The 24,344-nt window shown below is 40.6% G+C and overlaps 2 protein-coding genes across 2 annotated transcripts in view; one reads left to right on the top strand and one right to left on the bottom strand.

The window, feature by feature from the left end:
• syne1b (spectrin repeat containing, nuclear envelope 1b) overlaps positions 1 to 18,656 on the top strand; it is a 79,497-nt gene extending 60,841 nt beyond the window's left edge. The window contains 37 exon segments of the mRNA XM_054614389.1: positions 96 to 278; positions 464 to 613; positions 879 to 1,055; positions 1,161 to 1,316; positions 1,430 to 1,585; positions 1,746 to 1,916; positions 2,118 to 2,251; positions 2,346 to 2,550; positions 2,860 to 3,042; positions 3,166 to 3,312; positions 3,409 to 3,563; positions 3,776 to 3,923; positions 4,010 to 4,104; positions 4,266 to 4,500; positions 4,900 to 5,094; positions 5,369 to 5,494; positions 5,709 to 5,864; positions 6,666 to 6,824; positions 6,932 to 7,037; positions 7,040 to 7,097; positions 7,235 to 7,397; positions 7,845 to 8,032; positions 8,139 to 8,289; positions 8,405 to 8,587; positions 8,819 to 8,956; positions 10,630 to 10,821; positions 10,983 to 11,310; positions 12,371 to 12,439; positions 13,220 to 13,347; positions 13,603 to 13,729; positions 13,874 to 14,085; positions 14,218 to 14,418; positions 14,533 to 14,661; positions 15,121 to 15,333; positions 15,494 to 15,586; positions 16,555 to 16,619; positions 18,412 to 18,656. Of these exon segments, the coding sequence (XP_054470364.1) occupies positions 96 to 278; positions 464 to 613; positions 879 to 1,055; positions 1,161 to 1,316; positions 1,430 to 1,585; positions 1,746 to 1,916; positions 2,118 to 2,251; positions 2,346 to 2,550; positions 2,860 to 3,042; positions 3,166 to 3,312; positions 3,409 to 3,563; positions 3,776 to 3,923; positions 4,010 to 4,104; positions 4,266 to 4,500; positions 4,900 to 5,094; positions 5,369 to 5,494; positions 5,709 to 5,864; positions 6,666 to 6,824; positions 6,932 to 7,037; positions 7,040 to 7,097; positions 7,235 to 7,397; positions 7,845 to 8,032; positions 8,139 to 8,289; positions 8,405 to 8,587; positions 8,819 to 8,956; positions 10,630 to 10,821; positions 10,983 to 11,310; positions 12,371 to 12,439; positions 13,220 to 13,347; positions 13,603 to 13,729; positions 13,874 to 14,085; positions 14,218 to 14,418; positions 14,533 to 14,661; positions 15,121 to 15,333; positions 15,494 to 15,586; positions 16,555 to 16,619; positions 18,412 to 18,649 (5,913 nt within the window). The 3' untranslated portion in view covers positions 18,650 to 18,656.
• Positions 18,657 to 19,712: 1,056 nt separating this feature from the next.
• Positions 19,713 to 23,935, bottom strand: ccdc170 (coiled-coil domain containing 170). The gene is made up of 8 exons (XM_054614404.1): positions 23,909 to 23,935; positions 23,556 to 23,729; positions 22,733 to 23,035; positions 21,981 to 22,181; positions 21,709 to 21,882; positions 21,355 to 21,597; positions 20,919 to 21,122; positions 19,713 to 19,994 (listed from the first exon to the last, which is right to left on the bottom strand). Exons 1-8 carry the CDS (start codon positions 23,933 to 23,935, stop codon positions 19,716 to 19,718), a joined length of 1,605 nt encoding a protein of 534 aa, XP_054470379.1. The 3' UTR covers positions 19,713 to 19,715.
• Positions 23,936 to 24,344: the final 409 nt, after the last annotated feature.

Below are 24,344 nucleotides of genomic sequence, written 5' to 3'. Positions count from 1 at the left end.
GTCATCTGCAAAAACCTATTAAAGTATTTAATATCCTCATAAGAAAAACCTTTGATTGCATACTAGCTGTTGATTCTTGTCCCCTTCTGTCTCAGGAGTTTTCAAAGGAAGTTGAAGGCAAGTCAAGCCTTAAGAGCTCAGTGGTAACCGAGGGCAACCAGCTGCTGCGTCTAAAGAAAGTGGACACGGTGGTGCTGCGGTCGGACCTGGCACGCATCGACACTCAGTGGACTGAGCTGCTCACACGCATCCCAGTGGTCCAGGAGAAGCTGCATCAGGTATCGTCACATACAGCGTGACAGAGCAGGCTTAGCTGCTCCAGAGCAAATAGGATTATTCTTTTCTGCTGCTTCCCTCCTATACAGAAGTTTTCACACCAGGTTGCCCTGCAACTGGCTGCACGTTTGTCTTTTTCCCCTGATGTTTATGATATGCTGGTTCAATGGGTTTTATTTTTTCTCAGATCCAAATGGAGAAGTTGGCCTCCCGTCATGCCATTACTGAGCTCTTTAACTGGATATCATTGATGGAGAATGTCATTGAGGAGAATGAAGAGAACCTCAAGAGTGCAGTGGGGTCAAATGTGATTCAGGACTATTTGCAAAAGCACAAGGTAGTGGACTCCATATTTATTATTATTATTAATTTTTTTGTTTGGTCCAAAAACTTGTATTTTTTAAGTTTAAATATTTTTCTAGCTTCAAAATTAGAGGACTATTAAGACTATTAAAGACGATGTGTGTATGTCAAAAATGTAGTTGTTCTTGATTGCAACTCTTGCTAACCGGATTATAAAGGTTGATGTAATGCATGATTCTAGTTATGAATCTGTGACAGCCATTTTAATTTGGAATCTACTCTTGTTTCCTCCAAATCAGGGCTTCAGAGTAGATTTAAGCTGTAAGCAGCTGACTGTGGACTTTGTCAACCAGTCAGTGCTGCAGATCAGCGGTCAGGATGTGGAGAGCAAGCGCAGCGATAAGACAGACTTTGCTGAGCGACTGGGAGCCATGAACAGACGCTGGCAGATCCTGCAAGGCCGCATCAATGAGAGGGTACGAACATAGGCACTGATACTGGATAATGAAAGAGAACAGGCATTGTAATTTATTAGTGCAGAATCAGGATTTTACAGTTGTATTGCTTTAAAACACTTGCAGATCCAGTTCCTTGAGAGCCTTTTGGAGATGTGGTTGGAGTATGAGAGCAGCGTTCAGGCCCTGAAGTCCTGGATGGCAACTCAGGAAGAAAGGTTAAAGAGGAAACACCGGATAGAGGATCTAACATCTGTGCAGAATGCCCTCAAAGACTGCCAGGTAGGCTTCTCTCAACACTGATTTAGCAAAACATGTTAATAACCATACGTGCTGCTCTGATCACCTCCTTTGAGTCAATATTGATTTGTCATGTGATAATACTTCACTTTTAGGAAATGGAAGAGTTGGTGAAGGAAAAAGAGAAAGAACTCGAGAGAGTGGAGGAGCAGGGCTGTGCCCTTGTCCAGAACAAGACCGATGAGGCCTGTGCTATCGTCATGGAGACACTCCAGGGTGTCAATCACACCTGGGCTAACCTGGACCACTTGGTAATCTCCCCTGTTCTCTTTCTACTCTGTTTTCCATATGGTCGATCAGTTACACCCATTTGTTCTGCTCTACTCTGCTCTTCCTGCTTCTGTTCTGTTTGGGCCTGGTCTTAACAATTTACTGAATGTCACTGTGTGTTTTTTATTTTACTTTTAACAGATAGGGCAACTAAAAATCAGCCTGAGGTCAGTGCTTGATCAGTGGAGTCTATACAAGCGGGCTTCAGAAGAGATCAATGGCTACCTGATGGAGGGAAGGTACTCTGTGTCTCGTTTCCGCCTCCTCACGGGATCCCTGGAGGCTGTTCAGCTGCAGGTGCAAAGTCTGCAGGTATGTTAGGAGGAAGAGGCTTCTGATTTATTTTACCTGTCAGCTGGCCTTTTGTCATCCAGAAGAATTCGTTGACATTGATTTCAGAAATTTTGTTGCGATAAACTTGTTTTTACAAGGGGAATGTTTCTGAATATGGTCTCAAACACTGTTTATTCTTGCTGGTGAATTAAAAACTGTGTTTTTCTGTCACCTGTGAAGGATTTGCAAGAGGAACTGGAGAAACAGGAGAGCAGTCTAAGAAAGTTTGGTGCTGTGACCCACCAACTGCTCAGGGAGTGTCACCCTTCAGTGTCAGATTCTCTCAACAACACCCTTAAGGACGTCAATGCAAGGTGATCTTGAAGTAGAAAAAAGTTCATTGATTGAAGTGCAGTTTTTGTTCTTTTCATTATCCCTTACATTGATCCATGTCATATTTGCACCCAGATGGACCGGCTTACTGGAGGAGATTGCGGAGCGTCTCAGAAGCAGCAAAGCTCTGCTTCAGCTTTGGCAGCGCTATAAGGAGCTCTACGAGCAGAGCTGCAGCAGCAGCCAGCTGCAGGAGGAAAAGGCAGACCAGCTCCTCAAGCTCGCCTGCAGCAAAGACATCGCCGACGAGGAAGTGTCCGACTGGATCCAAGAATGCAGCGTGAGTGAGGCCACAGCTGTGCCACTGTTGACTCAGTATTCAGCTAAACAACGGTTCAGTAGCTGTCTATGTGTTTTAAGCCTTATTTAAAAAAAGTTTGCTAAAAAAAATTAATTGTTTCTTCGTTGCAATCAGCAATCTATACCTTGATTGCATATTGTTGTTTATGTTCCTGAAGTGAAATAAATAGATAATACATATTATTAACCCTTCCAATTGATACATATTTCTTTCAATGTGGGATTTCGTTTTTGAGTTTTAAATGAAAAAAATACTTTACTCTAAATTTTTATTTGTGCTTTGTCTCAGGACGTGCTTCGGTCCCAAGCTCCAGTTCAGGCCTCCCTGCAAGTTCTCCAACAACTGGGAGATCAGCTGAAACAGCAGGTGGACACATCAGCAGCATCTACAATCCAGTCAGATCACCTCTCTCTCACCCAGCGGCTGGCTGCTGTGGAACAGGCCCTCAGCAGGCAGCTCACCACACTGCAGGTAAAGAAAAGGCTTTGTAATTAGTTTTGACTTCAAGTTTTCCATTTTAAGTCGTCAGTCATCATCCAGTCAGAATCATGAATTTTACACTGATTGATTGCTGATATTTTTCCTTCACACTAGACTGGAGTTCAAGACTATGAGACCTTTAACAACCAGCTGGATTCACTGGGGCGCTGGATAGTTGAAGCTGAGGAGGCTCTGAGGGAGCACGATCCCAACGGCTCCACCGACCCGACAGTCATCCAAGACCGCATGGAGGAGCTCAAGGTTGTTGTTTTTTCACTTATGTCAGTTTGAAAAAAATCAATTTTACTGATTGTCATGTATAGGAGAAATTTAACATTTATATCTTGTCCTCTACAGAGGCTCATGCTGAAATTCAGCAGTATGGCTCCTGAACTGGAGCGTCTTAATGAACTTGGTTACCGGCTCCCTCTAAACGATTCAGAGATCAAGCGCATGCAGAACCTCAACAGGGGCTGGTCAACAGCCTCAGCACAGACCACAGAGAGATTCAGGTATGACATGGAATATATGATAAATATTAAAGAAAAATGTGCAAACCTTTTCCAGGCAGATATCCATTTCTGAAAATAAATGTGGCTTCCCAGCACAGTTTCAAGAAAACATTGATAACACCACGGATGTTCAATAAAGGCCAATGTCCAGTTTGACTGGGATGATGGAATGGGTGGGCATAAAAATTAAGTATTTTGTTTTCTCCTCACAGCAAACTCCAGTCCTTCCTGCTGCAGCAGCAGACCTTTCTGGAGAAGTGTGAAACATGGATGGAGTTCTTGGTCCAAACGGAAGAGAATCTGGCAGTGGAGATTTCTGGGAACTACCAGAGTTTGATTGAGCAGCAAAAAGGTCATGAGGTGAGAGTTCATTTTGAAGAAAAAGACTCTCAAACAGCTGCTTTTTTAATTTGATAATCATTAATCATCAATATGTTGTCTTCCAGTTGTTCCAAACCGAGATGTTCAGTCGCCAGCAGATCCTCCACTCTATCATCAGCGATGGACAGAAGATGTTGGAGCAGGGTCAGGTGGATGACAGGTAAAGAACCCCAAATCACATTGTTTCTAATCTGTTAGTTTCATATTTTATACATTAAGAGTAGAAGATTGCTCAACCTTGTAAATCCATTTTTCTCTGTTACCACAAAAAATCCATCATAAGTCTTCCTTTGACAATTAAACAACTTCCCTCTCCTGCAGAGATGAGTTCAACCTGAAGTTGACTCTCCTGAGTAACCAGTGGCAGGGCGTGGTGCGGCGTGCTCAACAGAGGCGGGGCATCATTGACGGTCTGATACGACAGTGGCAGCGCTACAGAGAAATGGTGGAGAAGCTGCGCAAATGGCTGGTGGAAGTTTCACACTCTGCAGAAGCCCTTCAGGCAGGGTCCGCCATTCCTCTGCAACAAGCCCGGTCCATGCTGGACGCTGTCCAGGTATATAGTGTAACAGCTTACAGAGTACACATCTCATCACACATCTCATATTTATCTAGGTGGTGCTGGAGAGAAAGACACACATTTTATGTTTAGTCCACCCACTAATCTAATGAACAGATATATATCTCTCTGCCAGGGTGATTAAGATGTATTATGCAGTGGATTCTGGCAAAAAATACTCTGGAGATCAAAATGAGGAGAGAATAAACCCACTTAGTAAACATTGAGCTACAGCAAGAATTGATGCAGATCGGGGGCCAAGGGATCTTAAAAATCAATAAGGTCTCATATTTCTTGAAGTGATAAACTCCACCTGTATAAGATGTAACTGTAATAACTCCATGTGTTGTCGGGCAGGAGATTGACAGGTCTGTGTGATTGTGCTTTCTGGTTTAGTTGAAGGAAAAGGTGCTGCAGCGTCAGCAGGGCAGCTACATCCTGACAGTGGAGGCTGGAAGACAACTGCTCCTGTCGGCTGATAGCCGGGCGGAGTTGGCCCTGCAGACGGAGCTTACTGATATCCAGGAGCGGTGGAAACATGCCAACACCTGTCTGGACGAACAGAAGAAAGAGCTTGCCACCTTGTTAAGGGTAAACCTGACAAATTGCCAGCAACTTGTGGAGTATAGGGAACCTCAGGGGACATATGAGGGACACTATTAATGTGTTGGCATTTTAGGGGCATGTTTGTATGCCCTGCTTTTGTTTTTTCTAAACTTCAACAAGCTTTTACTTGTGGTTTAAATGATGAATGCCAAACAAGTCATTATAGAGAAATTTATGGAGAAACCACTATTATTTCACTGTTTAATTCTTAATTATATAGTACTGATGGAGTTGCAACCGTTGTTTGTGTAATGTGCAGGACTGGGAGAGGTGTGAGAGAGGTATTGGTGGATCCCTTGAAAAACTCAGAGCCTTCAAACGGCAGCTCTCTCAGCCTCTTCCTGATCACCACGAGGATCTGCAAGCTGAGCAGATGCGCTGCAAGGTAAGAAGCTTTTCATTATGTATGTCATTTTACACAATGGAAATATTATACACCAGTAACACAAGGCTAAAATGTTACATTGCTTTGGGGACCTTGACCAAAAAAGTGTGGAATCAATATAGAGGTATTTGAATAAATTGTCTCATCAGCGTTGAGTTTGTCTTCAAGATGTACAAATTTATGTTTAATAATGATAATAACGTTTCAATTATAGGACCTTGAGAACACATTTGATGGCTGGACTGGGGATCTGGCCCATCTGAATGTGCTGCGAGAGTCCCTGTCTTGCTACATCAGCGCTGAGGACCTGTCTGTCCTACAGGAGAGAATTGAGCTGCTGCATCGACAATGGGACGAAATCTGCCACCAGGTATAGTTCACCAAACAGTACCTTTGCAGAGCTGATTTTCTGAATATACTCTATGCTGCATATCCGATCATCTTTTGGAGCATTATTCAAATAAAACTATTTCCAATGACTTCATCCCCAGGCCCTGTATCACACGGTATTTACCACTCGTAGGTGTCACTATCTGATACACTGCTCTTGTCTCTGCAGTTCCTTGAGATACCAAATGATGGTGCTAGTGTCAAACAAAATCACTTATACTTACAAAAGACTTACACTTTGGTCTTGCCAGTGTCAGTTCCCCATCATCAAATACAGTTTACCATCATATGCATGAAAGACAGAACATTTATATGATGAATGAGTTTTAGAAATGCAAGGTAGAACAAGTGTTAGAAATAAGGAGTTTATTCTCACATTCATTTGCACAGTTCTAAAGAAGCTTTAACCTATGAATATAGTGTTCACTGTTCCTCAGATTACTTAAATGAAACTCACAATGTGATTTCACAAACATTTTTAAAAAGGAACTTAACGGTCCAAAGCCGTAGCTTTTGCATGCAAAGCTAAACCTCAAGCCTGTGAGTCGCATCCTGTGTCGAGTAGATAAAATACGCACACAGGAAACACACAGAAGCAGACACTCGCTGCTTGATGCAAATGAATCAGTCATGGTGCAGCCATCTCTAACACTGCTTCCGTTTGAGACTCTTTGACATGAATGCACTTTTGTTGAAATTTAACATGCATTCATTGATTGTTTTTATGCACTTTGCACAGCGATGCACTTAACTGAATATATATGTTGCTGTGCCTCTGCAGCTGTCACTGCGCAGGCAGCAGGTGAGTGAGAAGCTGAATGAGTGGACGGTATTCAGCGAAAGGTACAAGGAGCTCTGCGAGTGGCTCACCAACATGGAGAGCAAGGTTTCCCAAAATGGAGACATCAGCATTGAGGAGATGATCGAGAAGCTCCGCAAGGTAAACAGAAATATACAATTAGCATGTTTTTAAAAATGCAGCTATTGCCAAGCTTTTAGACACAGCATTTAAACTTTTTTAATTGTTTGTGTTGCATTGTGTCTCAGGACTACCAGGAGGAGATCACTGTGGCTGAGGAGAACAAGCTGCAGCTGCACCAGCTGGGAGAGCGCCTGGCCAGAGCCAGTCACACGAGCAAAGCAGCCGAAATCGAACAAAACTCACCAAAGTCAGCGACCGCTGGCAGCACCTCCTGGATCTCATCGGAGCCAGGTGAAAAGACACACACTCACACCTGAGAAACTTAAATAGTCCTGTAATTTGTTTTGGTATTAAGAGTGCTTTTTTTCCTTAAGTGCTAGAGTGTATTTCATAGATTACTCACAGAGCTGAATGAATTATGCTTATAGAGTGAAGAAGCTGAGAGAAACTCTGGTGGCTGTGCAGCAGCTGGATAAGAATATGAGCAGCCTTCGCTCCTGGCTGGCCCACATCGAGACCGAGCTGTCCAAACCCATCGCCTACGACTCCTGTGACTTCCAGGAGATTCAGCGGAAGCTCGATCTGCAGCAGGTAACATAAAGTACAGCACAGTGCATAACATATGTACAATACTTTATTGTGGATTTTAGAATCTTACTTTAGCATTTTAATGTTAACCTGCAACCTCAAACGACCACTGAGCAGTTTCCCTGTTGTTCAGAAGTATTACATTCTACTTTTTGCATGGATCTAAGTGTCATTCTTTTTCCTCAAATAGAGAAGCACTTATTTAATGGGACAGCTAAATCAAAAACTTTTTAGTTATTAATAATTTTGTGATCCTTTAATGGCACATTATTATAGCTATAAGTCAGTAGTGAAAATGGTCCTTCTGACTGTATTCATCTTTAGAATTTTTCGATTAACTAAACAAATCAAAAGTCATTATTTTACATTACGTCATTATTTTTCCCTTTCTCTCTCTCTCCCTCACTGTGTATCATTCTCCTATGACACTTCTCTTTTCTCACCTCTCAGGAGCTTCAGCGTGACATAGAGAAACACAGTACAGGAGTTGCGTCCGTACTGAATCTGTGTGAGGTGCTTCTGCACGACTGTGACGCCTGCGCCACCGATGCAGAGTGCGACTCCATCCAGCAGGCGACTCGTAGCCTTGATCGCCGCTGGAGGAGCATCTGTGCCTTGTCTATGGAGAGGAGAATCAAGTAAGATGCCAGATGAGAACAAAAAGAGTGTAGCATGTAATAGTATGGATGGGAAACAGGTCATTGTTATTATTGTATGTAAATATGACATGTTTTCCTCCGATAGGATTGAAGAGACGTGGCGATTATGGCAGAAATTCCTGGATGAGTTTGCACGATTTGAGGAGTGGCTGGCCACTTCAGAAAAGACTGCTGCTCTGCCCAACTCCTCTGATGTTCTGTACACTGTAGCCAAGGAGGAACTTAAGAAATTTGAGGTATTGCAAAAGTATTCCGTCGATACAACTAAAAACTTGACAACATTTCTTTTTTGACCCAGTTAGATGGTTCTGTTGATCAGGACGATATTGATAAGATTCTGTGTGTCTGTAGGCCTTTCAGAGGCAAGTCCACGAAAGCCTCACCCAGCTGGAGTTAATTAATAAGCAATACCGCCGTCTGGCCAGAGAGAACCGCACTGACTCTTCCTGTCGTTTGAGGGAGATGGCTAACGATGCCAATCAGCGATGGGACAACCTGCAGAAGAGGGTGGCATCCATCCTCCGCAGGCTAAAGGTACATGCATCATTACATTCATGATTTCTTTATTGAAATCAAAGTTCAATCTCCACATGCATTTTGGGATTTTCTCCTCACTTTTATGTTAGATTGTAGAATCTGTGATCTGCCCTTTCATTATATGTTAAATCAATGACTAATGAAGCTTATTATATACTATGTACATTATACTTGCACAATGCACTAGTGCATCAAACTAACAGCAGCATCTCTATTTCAAACATGCAGCACTTTATTAGTCAGAGAGAGGAGTTTGAGACAGCCAGAGACGGCATCTTGGTTTGGCTGACAGAGATGGACCTGCAGCTGACCAACATCGAACACTTCTCTGAGTGTGACATTCAGGCCAAGATCAAACAACTCAGGGTAGGTTTGTCACAAAGTGCCAGAACAACAACATTGTCTGGAAAGTGTTTGCAAAGCAAACTAACAGGTTTAAATCATTTATATTGATGTGTTTATTCTTTTTAGAATTATTGTAGTTTTAGAATTCCTCAAGATTTTTGCATAGGGATTGCCCAACAGACTCAGTAAGTGAGCTAGAAAGTAGTTCAATTTTGATGTGAAATGCCCATCAAGTATTCTTCTTCTTTTTTTAGCTATTGATATGTTTGGAAAACTATTGAAAGACTTTTTCTACTTTGTTAATCTAAACATTTCTCAAGTTTTAATAATAGCAATAAGGAATTGGATATATATAAAGCACACTGTAAAACTAAACAATTTACTCAAAATAACCATGCAATGAGCCGCCCGGTCCACCGGTACACCGGTACCGTGAAAACATCATAACATGACGTCACTGCACCGCTACTGTGACAAACACGAAACATTAAATAAAGATAATAAAACATTAAATAAAGAGAATAAAACATTAAATGAAGAGAATGAAACATTAAATAAAGAGAATGAAACATAAAATAAAGAAAATAAAACATTAAATAAAGAAAATGAAACATTAAATAAAGATAATGAAACATTAAATAAAGATAATGAAACATTAAATAAAGAGAATAAAACATTAAATAAAGATAATGAAACATTAAATAAATAGAATAAAACATTAAATAAAGATATTAAAACATTAAATAAAGAGAATAAAACATTAAATGAAGAGAATGAAACATTAAATAAAGAGAATAAAACATTACATTTTTTAACATTAAATAAAGATAATAGATGATATTGCAGCCTTCGTGGCATCAACTTAAGATCTTAAAAATAAGAACTTGAAAATTTAAATATATACATATATATATATAAATATATTGTGTTTTATATGTATGAACAAATGTCTCAATAAAGTTATTGAATTTAAAAAAAAAAAAAAATCTATCGGTGAATAAATTTGAACACGTCACCATTTTTCTGACGTCACCACATGACGTCACTGCACCGCGACTGTGACAAACCACGAAACATTAAATGAAGAGAATGAAACATTAAATAAAGATAATAAAACATTAAATAAAGAAAATAAAACATTAAATAAAGATAATGAAACATTAAATAAAGAGAATGAAACATTAAATAAAGATAATAGATGATATTGAACAAACCTATTTTAACTTAAGATCTTAAAAATCAGAACTTGAAAATATATATAGCCGTCCGGTCCACCGGTACACCGGTATACAGGAGGATGAGCCGTCCGGTCCACCGGTACCGGCACCGTGAAAACATCATAACATTACATGCAATTATTGAAATAGTATGAATACATTTCTAATCAAAACATTTTAATATCAAAGTTTAATATTTCATCAAATAAGAGACGGCATTTAGCGTCCCAAATTTATTAAAAAATGTTAAACCCCTTTCATCTCATTCTCTGATGTTTGCCATTTTGAAGAGCAGTTAGACTAACTGATATTACAAGTTGACTTTGTCACAAGTCATGCTGAGCATCAAAATAATTTAACATCTGGAAAATGTCATGCATTTAGAAATTGAGACTGTGAAAGGATCTTGTGTTCAGCATGAAAAACAGAATTTCTGAGGATTTGTTTATCGGTTCTCTTCCTCCTTCGGTCCCACAGTCTTTCCAACAGGAGATCTCCCTCACTACGGCCAGGATCGAGCACATCTTCCACCAGGGAGAGGCGCTGATAGAGAAGAGCGAGCCTCTGGATGCTGCTGTCATCGAGGAGGAGCTGGAGGAGCTGCAGCGCTACTGCCAGGAAGTGTTTGGTCGAGTGGAGCGCTACTACAAAAAGCTCATTAGGCTTCCTGTAAGGCCCCAGATTGAGAGCATAGCAAAGATTGTATATTTTTAATAAAACATGATTTCACCAACTTAAGTTGCTTGATTCCAGATACTAAATAGGAGTCTAAAATAATGTTTTTTATGCATTTAAAACTGTATATGTTATGTATGTGCTTTTTTCTTCAGCTTGCAGACGATGATACCGAAGTGTCATTCTCGGACCGAGAGCTGGAGCTGGACGAGCCTGGTGATCTGTCCGGCCTCCCATGGGGCGAGCGTTTGGGGGATGGCTTCCTGTCACCTCTGCCGTCATCTGGCCGCTCGGCCTCCCTGGCAGCCCAGCTCAGGACCGAGCGCTCAGGCAGGGACACCCCAGCCAGCGTGGACTCCATTCCCCTGGAGTGGGACCACGACTACGACCTGAGCCGCGGGCTGGAGAGCGCCAGCAGGGCCCTGAGAGAACAGCAGAGTGAGGAGGGGGACTTCCTCCAGCGGCCCACCTCAGCCCTGTCAGGTTAGTTTCTAAACACGCACAGCAGTCTGTTTAAAGTTAAGGTGTTAACTTAGACTTGGTGTATGATGTATGGTTGCTATTTTTGAGATGTAGAAAACAGAGAATGTTTCAAGTGAAAATGGAGAGCATCTTTAATCTAGTGGTTCACAACCTTTTTGGTTTATGATCCCTGATGCAGAGTCTGTGGTCACAGGTTACATCTTTGAATTGTCAGCACTTCCACCAATGAGGATTGTCCTCTAAATTTCTCAGGTTGTTTCACTTTGATAATGGTTACTAACTGAATAATTAGGGCATAAAGTGGTAAAACTATCAAGTATTTCATAAGAAAAAAAACAAAGATCTGATAAAAGTCAGAACAAAACAATAAAGTGTAGCAGAATAATATTTTTCTTCTTCACTGTCCAATTTATTAGCTAGTGACCCGTTGCCAACCCGAGTCCAGCAGAAGTGTGGCTGAGGGAGTCACTAAATGTAAAACAGTTATAGGTTGCTGTTCAATGGCCAACTATGACTTTTGCTCTCCCTAAGCAGATGGAAAAAAGGGTTTGCCTACAGGAACTAAATGTTAGCAAGTATATATGAGTGGTAGTAAAGGAATATCTCTCAAGAATTTCATGTAGCATCAAATTCCAGATAATATGCACTAAATACAGTTAAATTCAATGTTGGATTTGATTGTTTTAGAAGAGTTTGTTATAATAGACTTTTTAAAGCCTTGAACCATCTCACAAAAAGTACATTGTTGACAACATACAATAACTCTTTAGCCAAAAAAACATATTATCTCAGCTAATGATTTGGGTTTGAGCCGTGGACCAAGGAGAATAAGCTAATACTTGACATGGTTTATATTAAATGCTGGGTGAGTACCGTTTGTCACAAAACATATTGTCAATAGACTGTATTTTCCTTTGACTGATAACAGGCATCTCCATCCATCTGATGGTGCATCAAACAAGCTTAAAAACAGCAGATGGATACCAGGTTAACCAGCTCATGGAGTCAAACAGTGTAATGCCCAATGCTGAATGTGTGTACTGTATAATGTTTCTTCCAGATGTAGTGATCCCAGAGAGCCCAGAGGCCTATGTTAAACTTACAGAACAAACACTGAGGTCCTCCACTGGTAGGCAACAGCAGACCCCCAGCATGCCACAAGTGTTTGGGGCCAGAAATAACAGCTCACTGAGTGATACCATACTTATAGCCTAATCACCGGCTTGGACTTTGATTTGTGTTGATTTCCTCTCTTATATACACTTTGGGCACAGGCTGTAACCAACGGCAACACTTTCTAACACCGGGGGATAGGGTCAATTCCATTTTTACTCCTTTAATTCACTGTTTCTGCTTTGGTTTCTAATGTCAGCAGAACTGAAATGGAATTCAGCCTAACCCTTCTTTCTAACTGGCTTTCTTACTTTTGTTTGAGTGTGCTGTGAATCTAACCTTCAGAGTTATTTGATGTGCTTTTTGTGTTTAAGAAAAGCATGTTGTTATATTATCACAATGAACAAGTCTGAACTTCTTGTTGAAGGGATTGCAGATTTGTTTAAAGTAAACTTTTCAAAGGCTCCGTTCACACAGAGGTGCATTACATAAGAAAAATGATTTTGAGCTCTTTATTTTAAATGAGGAATGCAACTTGTAATGCAAGCAGGACAGGAGAGCACTGCGATGAGTGTGTGAGGTGGATCACTTGGCAACATGAGTCACAAGTGATCCACAAACTAATCTGCATTCCAGTCTACTTGTTTCAACTCATTCTTTACTCTCTAAGTCTTGTGTTTCTCTGTCTGAACGGGGCCTAATCTCTTCTTGGTGTGTACAAATATTTCAAGTAACCATCATGATACAATATGTGATCATAATCTGTAAAGATGACCAGTTTATGTTGTGCCTACAGGAGAGGTTGCCTCTACGGACTCACATGTTCACCCTCTGGACTCCAGCCGTTTCCATCTTCAACAAATGGACAGCAACCGCAGCCGCACACCCACGAGCACAGAGCTGGATGCCTCGTATATGGGATATGTATGTGATGCTCTTACAGCTAAATGAGGCCCAAAAAACGTTTCATGAAATATCCTGTTTTTCAGCGAACATGAAGTGATAATTAGTTCTGTTTGGTCTATTAAATGTAATCTAACAACCATCACATTAGTATGAGATCTAAAAAAAACTAACTATGTATTTAAATAATGTCAAGTCCTATGAAATATAATCAGCGTACACTGATTGCACTATACAAAATATCATTGTTTAACCTAACATACGTCGATTCTGTAGACGCGGCTGATGGGTGAGTGTCGGGGCAGTATTGACACGGTGAAGAGGATGGGCTATGAGCTGAAGGAGGAGGAAGACGCGGTGTCTGGACTGGCAGATCCCAGTAGCTCAGAGTCCCAGACATCAGGTAATATGACACATAAACCAATCCTGCATGCATGTATCCTACATTACCAAACATTTAAATGAATGTGCATGAAAAAAAAAGGTTGAAATGTGTAAATGTTCCAAATGTAGTGAATCGTTTTTTCTCTTGCACCCTGTAATCTAGGAGTGATTGAGCGCTGGGAGCTCCTGCAGGCTCAGGACCTCAGCAAAGAGTTGCGCACAAAGCAGAACCAGCAGCAGTGGCAGCAGCTGAACTCTGACCTGAACAAAGTTTGGACTTGGCTGGGAGAGACGGAGGAAGAGCTGGAGCAGCAGCGGAGGCTGGACCTCAGCACGGACATCCAGACCATAGAGCAGCGCATCAAAAAGCTCAAGGTATCAGTGTTTTCTTTTTGGTAGTACATTAACATGGTATGTTTTGATACTTTTTTAGTTTTCTCTTTTTAAATAAATATAGTTTTTAAGTCTGTGAAAGCAAAAATATAAATAAACATTGTTTGTCTACAGGAGCTGCAGAAGGCGTACGACAAACGCAAAGCTATCGTGCTGTCCATCAATCTGTGCAGTGCTGAGTTTCTACAGTCAGACACAGAGGAGTCCCGAGAGCTGCAGGCCAAACTGAAAGACATGAACAACCACTGGGACAAACTGGGAAGCTCACTGGAGGAGTGGAGGTCTTCATTACAGGAAGCTCTCATGCAATGTCAAGTAGGTGCCAGTCATCAAGATTAAGACAGGGAGCAGTTGTTCTGAATGTTTATGTGAGATTGTTTCATAGAGCTGTAATCACGCATTCTTTTCTGATCCACACCTGACTAACAGGACTTCCATGAGATGAGTCATGGTCTGCTGCTCTGGTTGGAAAATATCGACCGCAGGAGGAATGAGGTGGTTCCCATCGACCCCATCCAGGACAGTGACACTCTCCACGCGCATCATAAATCACTTACGGTACAGAAAATATTGTATAAGTAAATATATAAACACAACAATGATTGGTGATATATTGGGTCATATTTTAACCCTCACATAAAAGTGCATTATCCTTCCTGTTAGGATTTACCCTCTGTTGGACAGTAATTGAGAATATCTTAATTATCTAAATTATTTATATCCTTGTGTATTTAACCAAATATTGCATCCAAAATTGTGAAATGAATTAAACATAATAGGGGCTATTTTTTTTAGATCATTCATTGGATCATGAATAAAAACTGTACATTTTGACCCAACACTTTAATAGGGGTGCAAGGTCATAGTTATAGCCCAGGTGAAAATAAATATACATCCTGATTAAACAATATGGATTAAAGTATCGCAATATCTATTTAAAATACAACAGGACTGCATGAATACTCCTAGTTCTCCTGGTGTTTTAGTGTTCATGTCTCAAATTCACAATCCCCACAGCAAATCCGCCAGGAGCTGCTGGACTCCCAGCTCAAAGTCGCTTCTCTGCAAGACATGTCCCTCCAGTTGCTGGTCAACTCTCAGGGCAGCGACTGCCTGGAGGCCAAAGAGAAGGTTCATGTTATTGGGAACCGCCTCAAATTGCTGCTAAAGGAAGTGACCCGAGACCTCAGAGAGCTGGCCAAGATACTGGACATCACAAGCAGTCAACAGGTAGATCTTCACTTACTATATACCTATGCAGTGTTTTAGGTAAATTATTGAAAGTATAATTGGAATGGAAGGCTGCTACTTTCCTACCTCTGTCTGATTTGTCATGTCTCTCTCTCTCTCTTGCTCTCTCTCTCTTTTGTGTAAACGTTTCCTTTGTCAGGATCTGTCATCTTGGTCATCTGCTGATGAGCTGGACACATCCGGTTCCCTCAGTCCTGTATCAGGAAGGAGTACGCCAAGTCGACGACGATCGGTAACGTATTCATCTACCTGTACATGCTGCTCTATGTGAAGCCAGGTGTTCGGTTACCCCGGTTACATTGCATACAGTAACTTGTGCCCCAAATGCCCCGTTGAAGGCCATGTTCACCCCTGTCATCCCAAGATCTCTCCTCACACCTTTCTACACCTCCACGACCTACTCTACACTCCCTCCCTCTGATTTCTGAACTTCTTTCCAGCCTTTTACTCTTCATGCATGTCGTATATTCCCAGAGCAAACTCCTGCAAGACAACTGGGGAAACCTTTCTATCTAACTTTTTATTTCCTCTTCTTTTCCTTGGATGACTTTTTCAGTTCTGCCCTAGCTATCACTTTTTCTCGTCCAGTATTTCCACACTAAAAAAAAAGACTTCTGTCCTACAAATCCTTTTTCCCAAATAAACTTTCCTCTTAATATCTTCTCACTCTAGTTTTGGTTAGATCCCTGTAATGTTACTCTCAGGAATACTGGCTATCATGAAACTGCTAAATGTACAAAAGAAGAATATAAACTGTGGTTTTATGATGTAGAAAGCATGACATCATATTTTGTTTTGAATTGTAGGCTTCAAGAACCAGTATTGATTAATGATGTAAAGGATTATCTTATCTTATCTTGATATCAGTCCAAATAAGCATGCCGCTGCTTATATTATGTGTATGTGACTAAATGTCAGTGTTATCAAAGAAATCCATGCATCACATGCATTATTCGTAGCTTCCTATATGCAATACGTTTGTTGCACTCCCAAGCCGAAGCACTTCAAAGTAGTCACGCACTTTGAAAAAGCCAGATTCCTTGTTATCAAGGTTTACAAAATCTACCTTCACATATGATTTTGTTACTGCTCTTCTTTCTTTTTGGGAGTTTTCTTTTCATCGGTAGCTTTGTCTTGATTTGCCTGGACTGAAACATACTTTCTTTCTTTTACCTCCCCCCCCCTGTTCATTGCAAACAGCAACGGGGCAAATGTAGCCGTAGTCTGTCACAGCCTGGACCCTCTGTGAGCAGTCCACAGCACAGGTACCTTTCTGTTGGTTTCTAGCACACGCAGAAGATAATGGAACTCATCAGCCCATGATGCATTTGGAGGCCTATTCATGCTTTCCAATCCTTCCCAACAACAGCTGTGTTTTTAAAATATACAAAAAAAGATCCCAATTTCAGTTTTTGTGCCAGCTTAGCAGCTCATGATAGTGAATTCCATCATCTTCTGTCAGTCTAGACGCTCTGTGTAGGCTCGGTGATGAGGTGCAATGCTGCCCACACATCCTTAAATGAAAGAGTTTCACATGGGATGGTGCGACGCCTCTTCTCCAGCGATGTCCTTGGCTGCTTAATATCGCTAACCAGAGGGCATTTACTATGTATAACACAAATATTTCTCTATATCTAACACTCCCTCGCTGTTACTGAGCACACACACCCTTTTTCCTAAAATTGCCGAGCCAGTAAATGTCTGCAATGAACAATGCGAAAGGCTGCAGTTTCTCTTTCTCTCTCACTCTCTCGTGTGTGTGTGTGTGTGTGTGTGTGTGTGACGTTTCTTCTTCTTCTGCTGCTGCTGCTATTTCACCAACTATCTGCCATTTCCCCCCCCTCAGTCTGTCATCTGTGAGTCTCAGGTCTCCATTTGTAAAGTGGTAAGGGGCACTTTTGGTAACATAGGACATCCTGAGAATAATTCATACATCATTAACGTCCATGCATTCCTGGAGTCAGGGATCAATTTAATGAAATACATTTAGAGAGTACTGCAGGCCTGTTTCTAACAGTAGGTAAGTGTGAGTGAGCTTCTTTACAATCATTCCCTTAGTTGACCTTGGCTTCTAACCTTGGAGGCTAAAAGAAGACAGTTTTACTGAGGGTGAGGGTGACTTTATATTATACAGTTAACTAGTATGACACTTTGGGAAGATAGTTTTCTTGCTGGGAGCTCTCTTTGATAGAGCTGGAAGCATGGAAGTAGTGCAGCTGTTAGTCCCTGCTTCCAGTCCTATGCTAAACTAGGCTAACCGTCTCCAGATTTGAGAGTGGTATCATTCGTCTCATCCAACTCTTAGCAAGAAAGCAAATTAACATATTCTTCCTGCAGAAAAGCTTACCAAAACTACCTGGTCAAAGAGGCTGTTTCTAATTGCTATTGCTCTTGCCTCGGCATGCTTTGCATTTTTCCAACAGGACTTTCAAAGAGTCCTTTATAAAAACGTGTGATAATGCAGCTGATACTTGCAGCATGCCTGTCGTCTTTTATCCTAACATCCTTTACAAAGGAATGCAAGCTCACATAATAAATGTGTCTGTTTGGTGCAGGATTGTACAGTATGTATGCTTTTGTGACTGTCTTTGTAACTGTGTTTAGCCACCGAGTCTGAGTCAGCATGTAGATCACAGTGTGAAACATTGTCCAGGCATTGTTTTTGAACCACGTTGGTGATGTCTTTCAAATATACCATGGTCTCTATAAGCACTGTCACGCAGTTCCTCCATCGCTGAACTGAGTTCTTATTTGGATTGAGAATTGGTAGACAACACCTAAACAATAAGCCGTATGGAGAGAAGGATATTATATTACAGTTCAAATTAAGTTTGTTTATTAAATTAGACTAATCTAATTTGTCAGTTATTTTCACTGAGTTTATTTTTGTGGAATAAAAACACATTTAAGGTGGCCGTTGTAATGTGATTACACAGGTCTGAATTAGGGAGTCAGATGTCAAACCAGATAGCAGGATTTCATTTGTTCTTATTGACCGATGTGAGTAACTAAACGTCTGTGCTGCTGTGTTGTGAATGCGTGTGTGTGTGTGAACAGGTCTCGCAGCGACGCTGGATCCGTTTCCTTCCCTTCTGACTCGGAGGCAGTTCCTAGGTCCTCGTTTCTGTGGCGCGTCCTCTGGGTCGCGTTGCCTTTCCAGCTCCTCCTGCTCCTGTTAGTGGTCATTGCCTTCCTGCTGCCAATGACCGAGGAGGACTACTGTTCTCAATCCAACAACTTTGCTCATTCCTTCTACCCGATGCTCAGCTACACGAACGGACCACCTCCAGTGTAGACTGGCTGTGCGAGCGTTTCATTTCAGAATTCATGCACCTGTATGACTTGACTTGAAATTACATTGATATCCATAAAAAAAAGGTATTATGTTGGGAGCAAAAAATGATCTTTGTCATCCATTTGTGCTGCAGAAAAACAGCTGCCATCCACAGTAAATAACTTTGTGTGTAGCACATAGGATCAAGCATCTGACTTTGTTGCTCTGTGCAATGCTGTGTCGATGAAGGAGAAACAGAACTGAAGACACGGTGGACATTGCTGGATGAATGAACTGGAGATCAACTCAGTGGCACATACATGTCGTATTTTTCTGAATGGATCTGTCAGTGGATAGCACCAAAGTTAAATGCTGAAGTATAGCCTGTGAATTTGCTTGTAACTCAAACATTTCTTAAACAAACAGACAAAAAACATTTAATATATCTTCCATTGCAATTATTTTTTTACCTGTATTTTGGCATGCAGCTTTTGCTTTTATTTACTTACATCCTTTTATTTACTTACATCCGTCATTGTGTCCATTTTTAACTTGAATTACATTGATTCATGTAAGATTCTTTTTAAAACCAAGTCATGTGTTTTAATATCAAAGCCACACACATTTCAAGAGTTTAACTTTCATCGTCAGTCACCCATGGTCTTTATACATTTTGCCATTTTATTTTTTAACAAAATATAAAATACGACTTTAAGATTGAGAATTATGACATACAGAACTATTGTATATTTTGTATGACCGTCAGTATCAGATGTATAACAGTCAAAGATTATTTAACATGTGTATATAATGGTTAAAAACAAATATGAAAAATGTATGTATATGCGACCATCAAAAACAATGAATGCCAAATCCTCATGTTTATATTTGTCTTTTTATTTTATTTTTTTAATGTGATATTTATTCAGTGAATCATATTTATACTGAGCTTTTCCTGAAAAAACAAATAGGATAATATGGTGTTTGATATATGATTTGATTCGGTATAAGATTTATTTTGATATACTATTTTGGCCACAATAATACATTAATATTTAAGTACAGTTTGGCTTAAGTATGTTTAAATCTAGGCTTCATGAAGTGGAGCTGCATCCCCTGGATAAGCAGACCTGGAGGTAGAAAGGTCATAAGAGGAGCAGTCAGGAAGGTCCTGGATTTGGGCGAGATGAGGCCTCTGGTGAGTAGCACAGTGCCAGGGCATATTGACATGATGATGGAGGAGGTGATGGTGGTGATGAGTGTGAAGAAGGGTCTCTAGTGATTTGATGATTTCATAGTTTGAAAGAGCCAAAGCTGTGGCATCCAGACCCAACATCTGGGAAACAACCATCCGGAAATCCAGCAGCTGAACGATGGAGATAAAAAATGTTTTAGTTTGATTTAACAGCTTTTTACAACTGCTAAGAAACTACTTCTGAAACCAGGGATCTCTTTGTTGAAACTCTACACACAAAAAACAAAAACATGTACTCGAAATACAACATATCTAATAAACACAAATGTCATTCAAAGCTATTTAAACTCTTCTAGAATTGCATTTTTGAATCACAATTTTACAAAGAAACACCAATAAATAGCTCTTTCCACATTCCAACTATATAAGTTGGTCAAGTATAAAACACCTGCTATATAGAGCCTTTGGCATTTTTTTTGTAGCAGACTGAATACAAATGCAATGTGTTTATTGTTAATACTTTTATATTCACAATAGTATCAGACACAGATGACATAAACATAGTCACTGCACAAACAATATTGCAATTACAGTCCTCTAACCCTCTTCATTGTTTTGCACCCAAAAAAGCAAACCTTAATCTTATTAATAATGTTCACGCTCTGATATCTTAGTTATCTAATGGTTTACAGGTTATTTCCCAGGTGCCTTCTGGGTGCAGGTGATTGAAATAGAGTGTGGTAATTCAATTTTAATTTATCTAACAAAAAACACAGGCTTTTCATTTTAAATGACGTGTCTAATGTAGATTACTGTGTAGTTATTTGCAAAGTGTGTTTTAGAATTTCTAACTTGTAAAGTATAAAGCAGACAAAGTGCTAATGGTTTAGCATTCCTGGTTAATAGATTTATGGATAGCTACATGAGATTGTAGTTTCAATAATTGTGCCACAAGTACCAGTTTTTATGTCCTTGCAATCACAAAAAAATTATAAATACATAAGACGTATTCTTACTGTAAATATCTCCATACCATCTGAACCTCTTTGTTCAGATGTTGCTGAACAAAACTTTTCTTTCTCATCGTTCCCTCACCTCTCTCTCCCTGTCGGACAGCTGGGTCAGGCTCTGTCTGAGGGAGTGGAGTTGTTGCTGGTCCTCTCTGGTCTTCTTCTCTCGGCTCTGCAGGTCGGAGCTCACTGTGTTCAGCTTCTTCTCCACCTTGGACTTCCCCTCCGTCAGCTGATCCAGCCTCTTTTTCTGCTCCTGCACGGTCTGACTATGTTCCATGACTTTCAACTTGGCGCGTCAGACAGAGGTGTTCAGTGAAGCAACTGTTATTCAATGGCTTTATTGCTCTCATATACTCTGATACTTAAAAAATATATACATGGTTGTTTTCAGAAAAAAACTGCTTTACATAACTGGTGCACAGTTTAAAACATAGACATAAACACAAACACATGATAAATTATGAAGTGTAAATGCCTCTGCATTTATTTTTTGGGGTCTTAACCCCTCTCCCCTCTACCTTGAGCTCACTGGTGACGGACAGCTGGGCCTTGAGCTCAGTGTTGGACAGCTTGGTAGCCTTCAGCTCTAATTGGAGACGCTCCAGTTTTTTCTTCAGCCTCCCGACCTCCAGATGAGCATCGTCTCGTTCCACAGCCAACGCTGAACGGCTCCTCTTCTCCTCCTCCAAGTCGGACACCTTCTTCCTCAGGAGCTGGATGTGGAGTCCTTTGCTCTCTAGTTGGTCTTTCTGTGACTTAAACTATTGGGAAAAGGAAAGTTATGATTACAGGGGTATTTTTGTTCATGGAAACACAACAACTTTCATCACAACATTACACTCCAGGTGACACTAGCTATTTGTGAAACCAACCTTTCGCTGCAGACTGAAGGTCAGACTTTTGCTCTCCACCAAAGCAGTTGCCTCTTGTTTGACAAGCTGCTCTGCCCGTGACAGGATGAGTTTTAGCCTCATGTCGAAGCCTAGATCCACAGCAATACCGTCAACCTTCATTGTCTCTGACAGCTGTTCCAGAAACTCCTCATACTGTTAAAAAAACACTTAGTAAAATGGATGAAAGACAACTGGATATATCTGTCATCTAAATAATTTTTCTCAACTTCTTTGCTCCTGACTTTACTCACATGCTGTTCACTCTGTCTCAGCCCGTCACGCTGCATGTCTGCTGCCAGCAGCTCAGTCTCCAGACCTTGCAGTCTCTCCCTCAGGTCCTGGACTTGCTGCTCTGCTAGCTGAGCCCTCTGCAGTGCACCGTGCTGGAGCTCCGTCTGCTCGCTCAGCTCCTCAGAGACGTGACACAGCCTGGCTTCTATCTCTGACAAAAACTGCGTCCAAAGAAATGTAGTAAGGATGCTATATATGTTAGAGTAGGATTGGCTTTTTGAGACATGGAAACTCAAGATTTGATGTAAAGGGAAATGTGGATAAATGTGTTGGAAAGTAACTAAGTACATTTTCTCAAGTGCTGTCCATAAGTACAATTTTTAGGGTATTTTACACTTTTTCCCCCACTGCATTTATCTGACAAATGTAGGTACTAGTTACTTGTTAATCATTATTATAACTTATCATAAACACAAAAAATGCACCTAAACCACCCAACAAAATAAGTAAAATTTGCTCTACCACAGTCGGCAACAATATTAAAATGCTGCTTACACTGTATTGCATCAGAAATAAAAAATATGTTCACTGAAAATTCAGTGTTATGTTCAAAAAAGCCATACCTTAGGCTATGACTTTATTGTGAAACCAACTTGTTTCGCATTGGGCTCTCTCACAATAAAGTTGTTCAGGATTGAAGTGCTGGAATCTTGACCTTTTATGACTTCTTTCCTTTCAATTTGTGCCACGAATCCCTGCTCTGATCCCTCACCTTATTGCAGACATTATCCAGGTTTTGTAAAACATCTTTCTCTGTGGGCAGGATGACATTCTCAGACTTCCCCTGCAGCAGGCCTGCCACTTTCTTCAGGAACATCTGTAGCTTCTCCTCAGCTGCCTGGCTCTCTCCTTGGCTTGTCTGTAGTTTTCTTTCAAGCTCCTCCACCTGTTTCTCCAAACAATGGGACTCTCGCCTCGCTGCCTCTATGACTCTCTTGCTGGCGTCGAGCCTCTCCATTAGAGTTCCCCTCTCCATCTCGACACTCCTCCTGCCCACCACCAGGCCGTCCAACTCCTGAAGGAGGTAAACACACCACAAAGAGTCACAACACACAATGTTGCCAGATTTTTTTTATGTAAGACCATGTCCAGGAGAAACTTTGGTATGATTTTGAATGGTTCTATTCCAGAACTGCACCACAGGGCTGCAGCAAAGACATCAATGTTGTACCAGTGTTTTGGTTTAATCAACCTGGGAGTAGTAAACATTAAAGCAGTTAAAAATGTACACATGGAGGTTATTTTATAGGCTGATTCCAGTATTTGTATACTCAATTTGATTACTATCAAACCCTAAAATTTTTTATCATTATTATAATAATTATTTAAGTTATTCCTTGATGTATAGAGAAGGCTAAAACATATATCTAAATATCCCTGGAACAGTTTGATAAATAAAAAATGAAAAATCCAAAAACTGAAAACATTTTGCAGACTTTTCTTCTGGTGTCTGACAGTCTTTTTTGATGGTTGCACTGTATTTTGTAATTGTAGTATGAACTTGAGTATGGAGAGTTCAAAAGCTGTGTAAGTACCCCTTTGAGTGAATCCAGTGCTGCTGCACTGCTGGCAGCCTTCCTCCTCTCTCGCTCCAGCTCTGCCACCAGCCTCAGCACCGTCTCTCTGCTGGCTTTACACTCCACCTCACAGGATTTCACACTCTCATCCAAAACAGCAATTCTCATCTTCAGCCTCTCCCTCTCATGAGACTGGTCCACCTAATTAAAAAAAAGCAATCAAGAGATATAGTTTAACCTTTAGTATGATATTTATAAATTAAAAGCTGGTTAAGAAGCTAAACTCAACATTAGGTTCAATTTAGTTCATGCTCAATAAAAAATATGTGTCATAAAGAGAGTTCAAATTAACTTCTGTTGTGTAAGCATACCTCTTCAGGGTTTTCCATAAATTCCATAATTAGGAGTGTTGCAGGTGAAGTGAATACAGGAGAGAATTGTCTCTGTTTTAAGAAGTCTCCTGGCAACACCAAACCAAACACAAGACTCCACCAGAGGGGGAGCTGTAGCAGTGAGAACATCTGACATTATCAAAAACAAAAGATAGATCTTTGGATGCAAATTGAATGTTATTCATAGCTTATAAAACAGTAAGTAAATGCATGAAGTAACATTTTAATAAAATAGAAGCAAGAAGCTGATGAAGATGCATGTGAAGGTCAACTCATGATAAAGACTATGATGCCCTCGGTCAAGTCTTTCAGGTAGCCTAACCTCTAAGGCACCAACTTGAGTCTTCTCGTTTCACAATTCTCAATGCAGTAATAATATTAAGTATTGTATGGCATGTTGCACAAAGTATGATGA

The sequence above is a fragment of the Anoplopoma fimbria genome, chromosome 15, assembly GCF_027596085.1.
Source record: "Anoplopoma fimbria isolate UVic2021 breed Golden Eagle Sablefish chromosome 15, Afim_UVic_2022, whole genome shotgun sequence".
Taxonomy (NCBI): domain Eukaryota; kingdom Metazoa; phylum Chordata; class Actinopteri; order Perciformes; family Anoplopomatidae; genus Anoplopoma; species Anoplopoma fimbria.
The sequence above is the reverse complement of the archived record's forward strand: the minus strand, read 5'-3'. Positions and strand labels throughout refer to the sequence as shown.

Bases quoted from the DNA above. Each gene is read 5' to 3' on its own strand.
- ccdc170 (XM_054614404.1), bottom strand. From the start codon at position 23,935: ATGGAATTTATGGAAAACCCTGAAGAG. The intron at 22,182-22,732 runs GTGAGGGATCAG...CTTTGGACGCAG, and splicing joins TGGATAATGTCTGCAATAAG to TTTTTGTCAGAGATAGAAGC. The intron at 21,598-21,708 runs GTTGGTTTCACA...TTTTCCCAATAG, and splicing joins CCTTCAGTCTGCAGCGAAAG to TTTAAGTCACAGAAAGACCA.